General features: G+C 40.2%; 1 protein-coding gene across 1 annotated transcript in view; it reads left to right on the forward strand.

Moving 5' to 3' along the window:
• SORCS3 (sortilin related VPS10 domain containing receptor 3) overlaps positions 1–17,023 on the forward strand; it is a 584,039-nt gene that overhangs the window by 555,803 nt on the left and 11,213 nt on the right. Inside the window, exons 20-22 of the mRNA XM_055299867.1 lie at positions 1,893–2,026; positions 12,053–12,176; positions 13,579–13,691. Coding sequence (XP_055155842.1) covers positions 1,893–2,026; positions 12,053–12,176; positions 13,579–13,691 — 371 coding nt within the window. The remainder of the gene's footprint in view (positions 1–1,892; positions 2,027–12,052; positions 12,177–13,578; positions 13,692–17,023) is intronic.

Consider the following 17,023-nt stretch of genomic DNA (forward strand, 5'->3'; position numbering starts at 1 on the left):
ATTCTCTTCCCCATGGTTCAGTAAAACATGAACAACAAAGAAAGACAAAATCCTCAAAATGAGTCAATAAAGTCATAAAAGTACCCAGTGTTTTCTCATACCTTGTGGTTTCTTTTATTTTCACCAACAACCAAGCCATACAAAAATAATTGAGCAGATCTTCTTATTGGAAATAATTAAACCTTTAGCCAAATGTGTTTCTGAAGCACAAAGGTTGAAATGATTTGCTAGAATAAGTTATTTGCTGGAAGAAACCTCGAGGGTTCTAGCTCTGTGGTCCAGTCAGAGTGCTGTAGGCAGAGAGTACTCTCAGTCAGGATACAGATCCTCCAATACTTGTTGCTTGTTTGAGAGAGTACAATATGGAGAGTGGCAAGCAGACCTGGCTGCTGTCCTCACTTAAACATCAGTTTTTGCCCCAAACACCTTTTTCCCCAACACAAATTTGCCTACAACACCATGAGACTCAGAAGAACTCCCATGTCTTAGAGGGACTTCTACCCAATGATACACAGAGACAGTGATGGGGGTGGTAGTGATGGTGGCGGTGGTGATGGTGGTGGTAGAAATAGTGCCATCCCCTAATTAATGATATGGTGCTTTTAACATCCACATATTCCATCCATATGTTCTTATTCTGATAAGGAAGCCAGGGGATGGGGTAATACTCTGTGTAGGGTCAAGCCTCTTGGGGATAGAGAAAAGGATCCTGCAGCTAAATTTAAACCAGACCAGAAATGAGAAGAAGCCATCTGTTTTCTTCCCTTTAAAATGAACTGTCTCCCAAATGACCCACGATGTAAACAGTGAAGCCTGAGTGGTCAGGATAATGTCCCACCTGCAAGAAGAATTCAGGGCCCTCAGGCTAAGGAGATGTGTGGACTGCAGTCTTGACCTTGAGCCACTTTACACATTAGCGCTATCATAGCAGAAACCAGGAAATGATGCACTAGCAGAGTGTGAACAGCTAACTAGAATCTCTGGATTTGTTAAGTAGGAGGGATAAAAGGAAGGGAAAGGAGGAAGAAGAAAGGAAGGCAAAGAGAGAAAAAGGAAAAGAAGGGAAAGAGGTGTAGGAAGAGGAGAAAACCTCCCAGAGTTGAAAAATCACATCCCCACCTCCGAGTGTGACACTGACACAGTAATATTTCCCATCAACATTTTCTCTCCTCTTCTCATTTTATTTTGGAAATGCATTAAATTACAGCCCTCATTTATTATGGGTAGGATATGCTCCTGTATGTTGCTGCTTATATCAGTTTTCTGAGGGAAAAGAAGAGAAATTTGGTTACCTTTTTTTGCAAACAGCTTTTTATTATTATTATTATTATTTGGGAACCCGGCATTTGTTTCTCCTTTGATTTAGGGGGATGCCCTATTTTCCTCTTTGTAAAACAGCTTTGCCAGCTTCCGAACGACACCCACAGAGTATTGCAGATGACAAGGCGCAATGGTGGACTGTTGAAGAGGATGGGACCAATTAACAATCAGGGATAATGGAAGAGCCCTCCATATGATGCACTGATCCCACCTCACAATACAGACTAATTGTCAGAAATGAAAGACTGCTGTTTATCTCCCTATTTATTGGCTAGTGTCTAGGAAAGTAGCTTTGCCTTGGGTTGGAGGTTCATAAGCATTCATGGTTGGGCACATCAGATGTAAATGCATCTTGGGTGTCACTCAAAAAGTCTGAAGCCTGATTTGAGTTCCCCATTATACAAGGTGCTTTATTTCAAGCACCACACACACACATCTCAACATTTGTGAGTTGGCGATCCTTGTTTTATTATATTTTATAGTAATAGGGGTTAAGATTAAGAATCTGGGAGTATGATAAAGTTTGTTTATTCCAGGAACATAAACACTGACACTGTTTTTTGTTCTGTCAGGTCCGGTGGAGCATGTTCATCTCCGAGTGCCATTTGTCGCCATAAGAAATAAGGAGGTCAACATCAGTGCAGTTGTGTGGCCCAGTCAACTGGGGACCCTTACCTATTTCTGGTGGTTCGGCAATAGCACGAAGGTTTGGCCTTTTCTGATCCATGTCTGAGTAGATCTCTACTGAATTTCTCCTGAGCTCCAGCTGCCATGTTGATATTGGGGGCACCGGGGATGTGAGCAGTAGGAAGTACTTAATGAAACTACGGATCCACATAATTGAATACCACATAAGTCTCTCTACCATTTCATTATTATAATAGGGAAAGTTCAAACAATCCTAAGGAAGCAAGAGTACCTTGAGAAACCTGCTTCCATAATCAATATTTTTAAAACTTCATTTGCCTTATTTTGTTTTAATCCTGGGCTTTCCACTGACAAGATATATAATGTTAAGTGCATCTCTGACATCCAGTGATTCCTTCTGGAAATATGAATTAGATCTCTAAATGCAGGACTTTGAAGATCAGATGGGGTAATGCATGTAAAGAACCCTTCTCCAAGACCTACTAGGTGACCCAGGGAGGTCAGGGTTCATCTTAGGGATGGTGCGGATGCTGCCAAGTCTCTAAGAAGGGAGCTAAGAGGGCCAGACTGTCAACTTGGCATATCCTTCCTACTCCCAGTAACTTGTAATGGTGACGCTTGTGTCAATAGTGACCACACTTATAAAATAGGAGCTGGGAATATTTGGGCTGAGGGTCCCTAAATGTAAGAGGTTAATGTTTTTCTCTATTCCTGATTCTATCTTCACATTTTCCTTGGCCATTCTTGATGTGATTGGCATTGCTCATCTTAGACTTTTCATGTTTTTTTTTTTTATGTTGTTGTTGTTGTTTAAATATTTATTTATTTATTTATTTATTTATTTATTTATTTATTTATTTATGAGAGAGGGAGAGAGAGTTAGTAGGGAGGAGAACAGAGGGAGAGGGGCAAGCCAACTCAGTGTTGAGTGTGGAGCCCAACATTGGGCTTGATCCCACGACCCTGAGATCATGACCTGAAATCAAGAGTTGGACGCTTGGGATCCCTGGGTGGCACAGCGGTTTAGCGCCTGCCTTTGGCTCAGGGCACGATCCTGGAGACCCGGGATCGAATCCCATATCGGGCTCCTGGTGCATGGAGCCTGCTTCTCCCTCTGCCTGTGTCTGTGTCTCTGCCTCTCTCTCTCTCTCTCTCTCTCTCTCTCTCTCTCTCTCTCTGTGACTATCATAAATAAATAAAAATTAAAAAAAAGAGTTGGATGTTTAACCAACTGAGCCACCCAAACACCCCGAGACCTTTCATTTAAAAAAAAATAATTTAAGAATGATATCATATCAGACTTGGAAATGCTGGACATCTCTAGAATGTAGAAATAAATATTCAGTTCAAGTGTAGTAATTCCTTTAAAAAAAAGAATGAGCAAGGATGCCTGGGTGGCTCAGTGATTGAGCATCTGCCTTTGGCTCAGGGCACGATCCCCGGGTCCTGGGATCAAGTCCCACATCAGGCTCCCTGAAGGACTGCTTCTCCCTCTGTCTGTGTTTCTGCTTCTCTCTCATGAATAAATAAAATCTTTTTTTTTAAAGATTCATGAGAGACACAGAGAGAGAGAGACAGAGAGAGAAAGAGGAACAGACCCAGGCAGAGGGAGAAGCAGGCTCCATGCAGGGAGCCTGACACAGGACTCAATCCTGGGTCTCCAGGATCACACCCTGGGATGAAGGCAGTGCTAAACCACTGAGCCACCCAGGCTGCCCTAAAATCTTTTTTAAAAAAAGAATGAACAATGATAGTTTTGTTTGTTCGAGGTGACCAAAAAGAACTTTACTCTGTACATGATAAGAGTGGGAGATAATTCACCCCTGCTCTTTCTTAGGGAGGCAGCATGATATGGTGGTGAAAATATGGACCTTGAAGTGACAGAGACAATACTGGCTGTGTGAGCTTAATGAAGTCATTTGACCTAAAATTTAATTCACTCAACACAAACTGGAGAGAATAATGCCTATATCATCTCGACTGTTGTGAAAACTAAGTGAGATGCTATATATCTCCCTGGCACACACTAGGTACTCAATAAATGGATGCTTTTAATGAAAACTGGGAGTTAGGATGAGTGAATAAAAGAACCAGACATATGGACCCAAGGGACCCTTTTCTGTTTACATTATTCATGCTATATACTTTCAGATCAGTTTTTTAGAATAGGTTGTGATGCTTTTGGATTTCTGGACTTATTATTCACCAGGACAAGAGATACAGAAGTTAGTTATTAAGATCCCTGTTTGGTACATTAGAGAAGTAAAAGTCCCCTGTGTGAGATGAGCATCCCAAGGACAAACATCTGATTAATTATAGAGACAAGTCTCCTAACTTCCATCTACCATACTCCAACCCCAGCCCCAGAATGCTTTGGGGACATCACTCTCTTAGTCTGCTAGAGGTTACAGACTCTAAAATCCTGCTTTGATCAACAGTGGGCATACATGGTGAACCGAAAGAAAAGAGAGAGAGAGAGAGAGAGAGAGATCCTTTGGGAGGAGAAAATTAGAAACAGAGGATTTTAAGCTCATTTTTCTCCTGAGAACTTCTGGCTGTCCAGGCAGGGAATTCTTTTCTGTTAGTGCTCATTTACCTGGTGACCTTTACTGAAGCTGCTATGCACAAGGAGGCAGTTCTTGGCCATTGTCAACACAGTGAGTTACTTAGAACTCCCAAGGAGCCAGAGACACAGCATTTCTCTACAGCATCATTTTTCCCCTTTCAGTGCTTTTTTTCTTTGAGTATTATAAGACCTGAATTTCAAAGCCTTTATTAGATTAGTATCTAATAAATTTTGATAAATAAACACATAAGTGGATAAAGTGATGCAAAGCCAAGTTTCTATTTCTCTAATGATTATCTGTGTTCACTTGGACAAATCTCCTGATCTAAATCTCAGTGTTTTTTCTTTATGTAGAGCAAGGATACGAATATCTAATTCACAAACATCACTGAGTTATTATTTGAAATATCTATCTAGTTGATCTATATTATGTCATATTAAGAGAGAGGAAATTTTAAATTACAGAATCACATTATAGTTTGCTTTGTTTTGTTTTAGTTTTATTTGATGATGACCTGAGATATTCCTTCACTTAGGAATTTCATCTATGAGCTTGAGCATGAAGTGCTGCACAAATTCCCAGAATAGAGTAATTTTGAAATAAGATAGTGTTGGGTTGCAGACCAGATTCATATTCTTTTTTGCTATATTTCTTTAGTCAAATCATGCAATTTCTCTAAGCTTTAGTTTGGGTCATTATAATGTCAGAATAGTAATAGTAATCACTATTAGTAACTAATAATAAACAAGTAGGAATTAGTAATAATAAATATTAGTAACTTAGATGTGCTAAGAATCTTGATGATGTAACTGACACCGTTCCATAGATTTCTCTCCCACCTCTAAGAATGGTTATTTGGTCCAGTTGAGAGAGGGATATTTGCAGTGCTACTTGCCAACATCATACCAGAAACGCACCAAGGTGACGTCATTGCCCAATAATTGATCCAATGAGCCATATTTGACTGGCAAATTAATGAGTGTCTTTGAGTGTTCTGGTGAGCGCTCTTATTTTGGAGCTATTTTGGTTCCCTTTGAATAGCAAACTGATCTGTAAAAGGAGCTAATACTAATTTTGAGCATTTATTCCTACTTCTGCTTTGTAGGAGGCTCTTCCTACACATTATTTCATTTAATCATTAGGACATTACTGATGGAGAAATTATCCCATTTTTCAGAGAAAACACTTAGGCTAATAGCCTCAGAAAGTAATGTTTTATGGTTGCGTGTGCGTGTGTGTGGTAACTAAAAGAATTAGGCAGGTTCACCCAAATAACTAAATTAAATCAACCTCTCAAGAAGAATTCATTCACCCCTGCCTTTATATCTAGCCCTTCACTTGGTGTTCTCCAGAATAGAGGAGCACATACAACATTGTCTCTACCTTCAGAGAGATTATAGTCCATAAGAGAAGGCATGATGGACAGAAATGCAACGATGGTGAGCAAGTGTGATGTATAAGCAAATAAAAGAGAAGAAGCATTTCTAAAATCCAACAATAGTCTTTTATACCAACAAACTTACCAGGGAGATGCAAAATTGCATCAGTAACTCTGTGGATCTTTTTCAAGAGCCCATATTTTGTGCCAGATGTTGTGAGGAATGCAAATCAGTGTAAATTCCATTTGTTTCCATTTAGAAATAATCTGTTTGAGAACATAAAGATATAAATACTTTAAGGTATGGTGGTAGGGATGTAATATTACTGGCCCAGTCAAACAGCCTAGGTGGTGGTGGATACACGCCTTGCTGATCATGGAATGAGTCATGGATGAAGTTGGTCTTAACTTGGCACTGAAAAAATGGTGGAAATGAGGCAGAGAAAGGGAAAGAGATTTGTATGGAAAGGTAAGACATGGTTGTGTTCTGTGTAGAAGGATTCAGACAAAACACAGGATTCATTTGGGCAGAAATTTAGAGAAAACCCTAAAAGGTAGGGAAGAGAGATAACAGGTGGCTTTGAATAGCAGAAATGATGATTTTTGTTTGTCTTAGAAATTCATATTTAGGATAGGATTACAGAAGACAGAATGAGATTCAGGGACAGAGATACTTTCCCAGTGATACAGTGAAATACTTTTGATGAGCTTTTGGATGTGTCTTGAGTGTGCACGCGCGTGTGTGTGTGTGCATGTGTGTATGTGTGTGGGTGAGAGAGAGAGACAGAGAGAGAGAGAGTTTGAGGGATTGAGGGGACTTTTTCCCCAAAATATGAATTTCACGTTAATCCCATAGTCGTAACACATCTATAGATACCATTTTGCTTTATTTTATTCTGGTCTTTGTACATATTTTAGGTTGTTTTGCATAGTTCTAATCATAGTATATCCACAATTATACATTCTGCCTTTTCCACTTCATATGATAAACACTTTTTTACATGTAACTGTATAAATCTGTTGCAGGTTTTAAGTAAGGCAAGCATAGTGATTGCTTAGTCTGTCCAATTTGGAAATGGCAGCTTTTCTCAAGATATACGTTTAAACTGTGGAGGTTTATAATGTTCAATATTAACTTGACTTACAGCGTCTGGGAAACTGGTGTAGGCTGCATCCAAAGATTTCCCTGAAGCTCCTTGTTCCATTAGTCAAGTGGAAATCTCATAACTAAATAGTCACTCAGAGCTTTGTCGATATCTTTCTGGGCACAGTGGATAATCTGTGACCTGGCGCACATAAGGGTTCTCTGTGGGCAGGGAGGTAACTCACAAGCTGGGTAGGGAGTGAGGTATTATTCGAAGGAGTCTCACCATGGGCTGGCCCTGCAGCTTGGACAAAGCACAGAGACAGAGAAGTCAATCAGCCGCCTGTTGGATTTGTGGGGCTCTGAAAGGCCAATTTGCTTGGATTAACAGAGGTCTGGCTTAATAAATGTGTCTGCTTGCCTAATAGATTTAGTAAATGAACCTTACAATACTTGATTTAATTTAGCATTACGCACTAGATATTAGTGGCCAACAAAGAATTCAGAAATCCTATTGAGTGATCCAGCTTTGCAAGGAAGGTGAAATCAGCCATGATACCATATCACTTGATGAAAACAAAGGCAATTCGGAAAACAAAATTAGCTCCTGCCTCTTCCCTAGCATGGAAGCCTTTGGTCTGCCACCTGGGGACCAAGTGTTCCCATTCAGCACTATTTGCTGTGACTCAGAGCCCTGAATGGCTGATAGGATGGCACACTCCCTCCGACCACAGATGGCATTCCTTTTGTCCTGCAGCCCTGCACCCTTGTTTGGCTCCTGGATCTCCTAGGGTAGCAGCCAGATGGAGAGAAGAGCAGATCTGCAGGGACAAGAAGAATTCCACTCATCTCACAAGAGATGACCTGGACGGCTCAGTTGGTTAAGCATCCAACTCTTGATTTCAGCTCAGGTCAGGATCTCAGGGTTGGGAGATGGAGCTCTGTGTCGAGCTCCACACTCAGTGGGGAGTCTGCTTGAGATTCTCTCTCTCTCCCTCCCCCTCTGCCCCTCCCCACCCCACTTGCTTGCATGCTCTCTCTCTCTCAAAAATAAATAAATGAATCTTTTTTTTTTAAGTGATGCCTTTGCTTGGCAGAGTCAACTAGACTAAGGCTACAAGAGTATGCAAAGAAAGAAGGGGGAACATGGACCTCTAAATTCCATGACAGGGAAATAGTGAAGGTTTCATGAAGAGACAACTGTTAAGAGAGAAAAATATCTGGTAGTGAGAGGTGGGAAGATGACAGCTGAGAACAGGGATCCAATATGGAGGACAATGGAAAACAGCCATGGTCAGAGAGAGTCATTCATGGAATTAGGGAAAATAAAATCACATTGACTATTTATTTCATGTTTTCTGTCCCAACACTTTATTATGGAAAACTTCAAACATACACTAAAGTTGAAGTAATTTTACAGTGAACATCTACATACCCACCTTCTGTAGTCTACCATTAACGTTTACTATTTTTGTTTTATCACGTCTGATTATCTCTCTGTTCTTCAGTCCATCCATCAATTAATCTTATTTTTTTCACTCATTTTAAATTTTAGACACCAATACACTTTGTCCTAAATGTTTCAGTTTGCAAATCACTAACTAGAGTTCAGTATTTGCTTATACGTTTTCCCCCATGGTGGTACCAGTGATCAAATGCACAAATCCAGAATGTACACTTTCTGAGTTTTGACAAAGACATTCACATGCGACCCAAACTCCTGTCAAAATATATGTACCAAATATATGTACCATCACTCCGGAAAGTTCTCACATTCCCTTTCTCTGTCAGTACCCCCCTCCAATTTCCAAAACAACCACTCCTTTTTTTTCTATCAGAGATTAGATTTGCCTGTTCTAGAACCTCATATATATCATTATACCATATGAATTCTTTTATATAAGACTTCTTTCAGGAATCCCTGGGTGGCACAGCGGTTTGGCGCCTGCCTTTGGCCCAGGGTGCAATCCTGGAGACCCGGGATCGAATCCCACATCGGGCTCCAGGTGCATGGAGCCTGCTTCTCCCTCTGCCTCTGTCTCTGCCTCTCTCTCTCTCTCTATCATAAATAAATAAAAATAAAAAAAATATTTTAAAAAAAGGCTTCTTTTACTTCTAGTTTGGGGATTTATTCATATTGTTATATATATCATTTGTTTTTTGCTTTTGTGTTCATTGTATGGATATACTGTGGCTTGTGCATTCATTTTCCAATTGATGAATTCCTGGGCTGTTTCCAGTTTGGGGCTATTATGAATAGGCTTCCGTGAACATTTTTGTTTGTGGACATACGTTTTTTTTTTCTCTTGACTAAATTCTCAAGACTGCGATTGCTAAGTCATAAAATATAAAATATAAAATTGTACATCTACTTTGGGAAAATTATTGAGGTTTCTTGCAAAATTAAACTTTTTCCTAAGTGGTTATATCATTTTACATCCCCCCAAAAATGTATGAGAGTTCCAGTTACTCTGCTTCCTTAATAATATTTTATATTATAATTTTTAAAGAAAATTTAGCCATTTTGTTGGGTATATTATGGTATCTCATTTTCATTCCAAAGAATATGACTAGATAATGAAGATAATGAAGGTCTCCTAATAGATAAGATTGAATGGGGTAACCAGTAGGGACTAGAAAGTTTGCCTTAAGCCATTCATCAATCCTGTATATTCTGATTGCTGAATAATTGCTAAAGGTAATTTATTATGATAGCAATTGAATAAAGCCAGAGTTTCAAGACTTTGTTCTTATTACAGTAGAACTGGCAACTGTGTGGCACACGTGTTGTTCCACTGCCTTGGCCAACGTTGGTATGCTGAACCCTACCTGACTTCAGCTTCCTTCTCAACACAGGACACTCAACAGCCACTGTCAGACTATGGGAGTTGATGTACATCACAGAGCCTACTTATAACTCATTCATTGTTTAATTGAGAAGACCACACCCTTGTGTGTAATGTCACTGAGCCTTAAGAATACTTGAACTCTGGTGTCTGCTCTTAGTTAAAGGAAAGAGTGTATCTATTTCTTAAATTTTTATTTTATTTAAATTCTAGTCAGTTAGCATATATATATTGTAATATTGACTTCAGGAGTAGAATTTACTAATTTCCTTTACGTATAATATTCAGTGCTTAACACAAGTGCCCTCATTTCTATACTCACTTCTTTCTTTCATGTAGAAAACAGAGAAGAAAGTATGTCACATCTCTAATCTTGCCCAACTCCAGCTATCAGCCTGGTCATAAAATAATAGAGCTACAGAGTTTTATTTTATTTTATTTTTTAAAGTTTTTTTTTTTTTTTTTTTTTTTTTTTTAATTTATGATAGTCACACACACACAGAGAGAGAGGCAGAGACACAGGCAGAGGGAGAAGCAGGCTCCATGCACCGGGAGCCTGACGTGGGATTCGATCCCGGGTCTCCAGGATCGCGCCTTGGGCCAAAGGCAGGCGCCAAACCGCTGCGCCACCCAGGGATCCCTTTTTTTAAAGTTTTTAAATTTAAATTCCAGTTAGTTAATATACAGTGCAATATTAGTATCAGATGTACAATACAGTGATTCAACACTTTCATACATCATCCAATGCTCATCATGACAAGTTCACTCCTTAATCCCCATCATCTATTTAACCCATCCCTTCTATCCCCCACCCCCCACCTCCCTTCTAGTAACCATCAATTGGTTCTCTGAAGTTAAGAATCTGTGTCTTGGTTTCCCCACACACACCCTGCTTTCCTCTTTGCTCATTTGTTTTGTTTCTTAAATTCCACATATGAATGAAATCATATGGTATTTGTCTTTCTCGGACTGATTTGTTTCACTTAGCATAATACTTGTGGTGTAGTAGTAGCCTGTCTGACTCCAGAATTTTAAAGCAGAAGAAATCAAATTATGTTTCAGAGGCCCAGTTGGAAATTACGAGCTAGAAAAAAAATTCTAGTCTTGCAGCAGGGACACTGTCTGAAAGCTGCATCTTTGAGCCTCTGCAGGGCTCTGGCACACACAACTAGGCCATGTTCAGTTAGGAGTGCCTGAGTATGCTGGCTCACCCCCATCCCCTTAAAGAGCTGCTCTATGTATCCCCAACTGGCTACATTCTTGGTCTCTAGCCCATTGCTGTCATGACACATAAAGAAGAGAAGGAGTCTGCTCATCTGTTTTTGTGGCATCTCTAAGAGGTGCCTTAGAGCAGCTTCCTACTGTTATGTTATACCTTGCAAATGACAGGAAGTTGGAAGGGCATAGGCCTTAAGATGACAACTGAATAATGACTCTTTGACCTCAGGATCTGCATTCTTCTCTCCATAGGCACCTGCTTTTATCAAGATCCAAATACTCAGGAAAGTAATATATTCTGTATTTCTCTATCCTTGGGAAGCCCCTGTATGTTGCTATCAGGAAAATAAAGCAGAAAAAGAAAAATAGAATTAAAATCGTCACAGATGTGTGTGTTTATATATTTTCCAACCTATTTAAAATGTTAGAATGCTTTGAAGTGGAAAATACAGATACAATAAAAGAAAATGTCAGTGATTGGACTATACATCCAACTTACATATATATGAAAGCAATGTGCCAAGGATGGGTGATGCAGAAGTAAATAAAATGTGACCATGTCTCTGAAAGGTCTTGCTGTCCAAGAGAATACAGGAGGAAATGCAAGTGACATACAATATTGGAGAAGAAGAGAAATAAATGATCTATTCCCAGAGCCAGCTGGAATAGGTTACAAATGTTGCTTCTACTTTGCTCCAGGAGAAGGAACAGAGTGACATGCAAAATCCAGTGTGCCCATTCTTATCTGTGTCTTTCAGGATTACATTTTACAGTATATTTCAAGGGTATTAATACTCTTCCTGAATAGTGGATATAATCACAGTTTTTGGAAGCTATGAAAAGTCATTTTCTCTTTTCTTGTTTCAAGTTCAGATCCCTTAGGGATACACAAATACCATGCAGATTTGTGACAGTCTGAGATTTGTAAGAAAAGAAGAAAATCTGATGTCCCAGAGAGGACTAAATGGGTATTTCTCCTTCTGTCTTTTAGCCTCAAATCACCTTGGACAGCAGCATTTCCTTCACATTCCTGGCTGAGGGTACCAACACCATCACTGTCCAGGTGGCTGCTGGGAATGCCCTTATCCAGGACACAAAAGACATTGCTGTGCATGGTAAGCACTGAAAATTGTTCTGTGATGCCCTCTCCTGCCCAAGGAATCCCCACTGCCTACCCTCCTGGCATCCCTTGACTGCTTTGGAAGTTCCCCAGGCCAGCGAGAGATTATGTAGGTCAACAAGAGTTTTCCAAACGTACTCTACCTTGTTCCTGAATAGACACTAAGGCTGTGAGAGAAACTGGCACAATTGGGCATAGACAAGCACTTTTTATCCCCTAAGATATTTCTGCATCATAGCCTGATGGGTATCTCATTAGACAGATACATATCATAACTGAAGGATTCTAAGCTAGAAAGATTGTCATAGAAGCATCTAGATCTGATGTCCTGCTAAGGTATCTATAACACCTGTGCAGCACCGACCCTTTGTGACCATGGGGACTGGTGATTTCAAAAGAGGAGTCATGGCTTCTGACCTTGCAGAACTGACAGCTGAGTTACTGAGATGAATTACACATAACCAATTCTTGGAAAATTCTAACATCCTTGGCTGCAAAGTCTCAAGAATAAGGCTAAGAATATGAGGGCAGAACTAGAAAGAAGAATGGATAATAAGGCCACCATCCTGTTATCAATCCTGGAAAACCATTCCTAATTATTAAATTTATTTCAAATCAAGCTTTACTTTTAGAACCTTCCCACACAACTTCCCCCAGGCCCCTAAAGACTGCCACTATAGATGGAGGTTTCTAAAAAGTTGTACTAAGGTATGCAGTCCTCTGACTGAGAACATACTTCTTCAGCCTCATGTCAGGTGAATGCCTTTTTCTACATCTCTGCAAATTTGATACTCTGGCTCTCTCATCAGGGACCTGTAAGACTTACTTCAATCACACACTTTTAGTGAGGTATAAATTTAATACAGAAGCGCACACATGTCACAAGTATTTAGTTTCATGACTTACCACAAAGTAAACAGACTGTGTACCCACTAACTGGGTCAAGAAACTGAACATCACCCACACCCTACACATGGGATTTTGATTCAATTCCCTGAAACAGTTCCTAGGAGGAAGGTAAGAGGAACCAAGGGGATGACAAGGCAAGGTTCCAATCCCATCGAGCCCAGCTTAATGCTTTGTTGTTGGCTCTGCATGATACTGCCAACAATAGCAAAGACTCCTCTTTCTGGAGGTTTCTTACTTTCATTTCAAGTAATATCTTTTACCAGAAGAAGGGTGTAAGATGCTAGGAACTCCTACATGGTGGGGGCATAAATCTACTTCCATTCACAAAGTCTCACCTTCTTTCAAAAGCCAAGAAACACACAGATAGGAAGGAATTTTAGGTGAGGCCACATGGAAGAGTGGACTTTTCCCTAAAGCACAGTGATTTTGACATCTGCTAGCCTGCCACCCCCCTCTCAGCCCTACTCACACATCTTCTGTCATTGCAGAGTATTTCCAGTCCCAACTTTTGTCATTCTCTCCAAACCTGGATTACCACAACCCTGACATTCCTGAGTGGAGGCAAGATATTGGCAATGTCATCAAGCGAGCTCTGGTTAAAGTAAGTTGGCTGTATCTCTGCTTATGTGTTAGTGTATAAAGAAAAGAACCAAATGGTCTGGTTCAGAATAAAATTTTATGGGTTAAAATCACCATTCTTCAGTTATATAAGGATTATCTCTCTGTCAAAAGAGAGACAAGAATAAGGAGAAGGAAAGGTGGAGGGAATGGGCAGGGGAAGACAGAAAGACAGGATCCGGTGTTTGAGGATGGGAATTGGCCCCGTCTTTATACTTAATTTTTCTAATACAGGAGTTTGACCTCTTTAATGAATAATAGATGGAACACTCATTAAATCTATACAGATATCATTCACTGGGCTTGTTCTTTGCCCACCAAGGGGGTTTCTTAACCAGGTATTCAGACTCGCAAGACCACCATTGGCTATGTATGACAATCAGAAGGCTACATACAGACCAGAAAACAGAACATACCATCAGAGTAATAGAATTCTAGAGTTAACCCAAGGTCAGACTGGCCTTAGAGAGCTTTCAAAGAGTTTTGTTATCCCTTTGCTCATAACTAGGTACTAGAAGATAATGACAAATGCAACATGGGTTTTTCAAATGTAGAGATAAGTCTAACATGTGACTAGTGGCAGAGGCATGGACAGCATTTCAAAAGAGTGTGGAGAAAAATATGATTCACTCTATCCAGGTAAATGTAGGCTTAGCCTGTTATTCCTGATTCATTAGATACTTGTGAGCTATTAGGGTGGTCTCTGCAGGGAATACTTGAACTCAGTTTTAAAGGTTACATAATGGTTAACAGAGGACAGTGTCTTTCAGGTAGAGTGAACAGTGTGTGCAAAGCCATGGACTACTGAAAGAGCATAGCATATTGGTGAAATGGCAGTCATTCTAAAAGTTGTGAGGCCAGTGTTTCTAGACTTGAGCTAGAATGGTTAGGGCAGCTCTTGAATCATCAGAGAAAATCAAGGGGGACTGACAGACACCTAATAGCCCCTGGGGACTGGAAAAATGTTTTCTTAGTTAAGCAAAAAATGCTGACAATAGATTTATATTCAGATACCCATTGTGGTCACAGTACAGAGGACGGGCTGCTGAGGTGGGAAGTGAATGGGATGGGGGAGAAATTTCACCATAGATGACCAGTTAAAAGAGTACTGCAGGGCAGCCTGGGTGGCTCAGCAGTTTAGCGCCGCCTTCAGCCCAGGGCGTGATCCTGGAGACCCGGGATCGAGTACCACGTCAGGCTCCCTGCATGGAGCCTGCTTCTCCCTCTGCCTGTGTCTCTCTGCCTCTCTCTCTCTCCCTGTGTCTCTCATGAATAAATTAATAAAATCTTAAAAAAAACAAAACAAACAAAAAAGAGTACTGCGGAGTACTACGGTTCTCTAGACCAGACGTAACAGAACTCAAAGAGGAAAGATTCAAAAGGTACTTGGGAAGTTGAATAGTAGAATGGGTGACTAATAGGATGTAGTGGGAATGAGAAGGAGAGAAGCTTTCTGGTTCCAGAGCAGGGAGGAGATGGCCTTGCCCTTAGCAGGATCATGTCAGAGAAGCATGCTTGAGGGATACTAATGGTGTGATTTAAAAAAATATATTTATTTATTTGAGAGAGATAGCAAGAGCAAGTGAGCAGAGGGGAGAACAGACTCCCTGCTGAGTGAGGGCCCTGCTGAGGCCCACTGATGCAGGGCAGTATCTCATGACCTTGGGATCATGACTGGAGCCAAAATCAAGAGTTGGACATTTAGCTGACTGAGTCACCCAGGTGTCCCAGTGACGTGATGTTTTTATGTGAGTTTGGAGCACATGAGGAACAGTTGGGTGAAGATAACCGGAGGGATTGAAAATATGGATCTGAAGGTCAACTGGATATTCCTACTGAGGGCAAAGATGTGGGAGCTGAGACTGTGGAGGTGATTAGACCCAGGGGAGGTGAGGGGCAGGGCCAACATGAATGCTGATGCCTCCCAAGGCAGAGGAGGATGATCCAGGGAAGGACCTGGAGAAGGGACTGAGAGAAAAGAAGAAGGAGGAGGAAAAATAGAATAATGCGAGAGAGCATTCCTGTGGGGAGTTGTCTACCAGATGATCTTCATCTTAAATCTTTTTCCAAAAAGATTATTTTTAGAAAGGGGTGGAAATGTGACTACTTCTGTACGCCTATGACTGAAACATCCAGAGTTGTGTATATTTTGTATGATTGTGTTTAGTAAAAACATACTACTAGCTTTTTATAAATGACTTGGAAATTATAATAATACTAATCAATAATAATAATCAGCCATACTGGTTGATGCCTGGGCCTTAAATCTCACAAGAACCTATCCCTCAGGTGTCCCTTTGGATGGGATAAAGTGACTCTAGACACACACCTCCAGAATCCCTCCAAGGTTGCCAACTGACTGATACCCCGAGACCACTATCCCCTGGGACAAAGAAAAGGGTCAACCCAGCGATGGGGCACGTAGGGAAGAATAACCATGCTCTTTACGGGGGCAGTGAGGGGGATGACTCAGTTTTGTTTGCCTTAGGAATTTGCCTCCAGACAGAAGCTTACTTTAGGTTTTTATCGAAAAGCAATATCCTTTTACTAAACACTCAGGAACAGAAAAAAAATTCACTCAGATTTCAGCATCTTAACACAACTTTTAGTGTTTTATTTTGCTTTTTTACTCTTACACATTTTTGTTTTTATAGGGTCGTAACCAAAGAAATGTAAGGAAATAGATCAGAATGCAGCTTTCATAAGTGTTTTTCCGTGTTGGCTGACTGTACTAATTGTCATCATAATGGTGAAATAACATTCTAACCGGTGATGGCCATTATTTACTTAATTTTTTGAATATTTGAATTTTACTCTGTTTATTTGCTATTATAAATAATGTTTTTCCTCCTGTATGTAGCTTTTGCTATATTTTGGATCATTTCCTTAGGAGAAACACTCCAAGTTACAGTTACTGAATGAAGGGTCTGAATATTTTTATGGTCTTTTGAAAAGCAAAGCGGCAGTGTGCATTGATTTTTAGTGCCGCCAGCGACAAATGAGGGAGCCTCTTAACGGAAGCCTCACCAATATTAGCAATTTTAACTTAATACAAAAAAATCCTGCTTTTGTAAGTAAAAATCATGTAGCTTGGCTTCTTTTTTTTTTTAAATTTGCATTTCCCCACGTTTGCTCATAACCTTGTATTCCTTGTTTACGGTTGGTATTTTCATGTTTTTGCCAGAAGCTCTAGTCCTCTCAGTGCAGAAAAATGGAAAATATGGGAGGAGCTTTAGCCAATGTTTCCAGTAAACAATATTTTGAAGATCACTATGGCATTTTAGTTTCAGTAAAAATGTATGTAAGAGCCAGAGG

Source organism: Nyctereutes procyonoides, unplaced genomic scaffold (genome assembly GCF_905146905.1).
Source record: "Nyctereutes procyonoides isolate TBG_1078 unplaced genomic scaffold, NYPRO_anot_genome, whole genome shotgun sequence".
In the NCBI taxonomy this organism is placed as follows: Eukaryota; Metazoa; Chordata; class Mammalia; order Carnivora; family Canidae; genus Nyctereutes; species Nyctereutes procyonoides.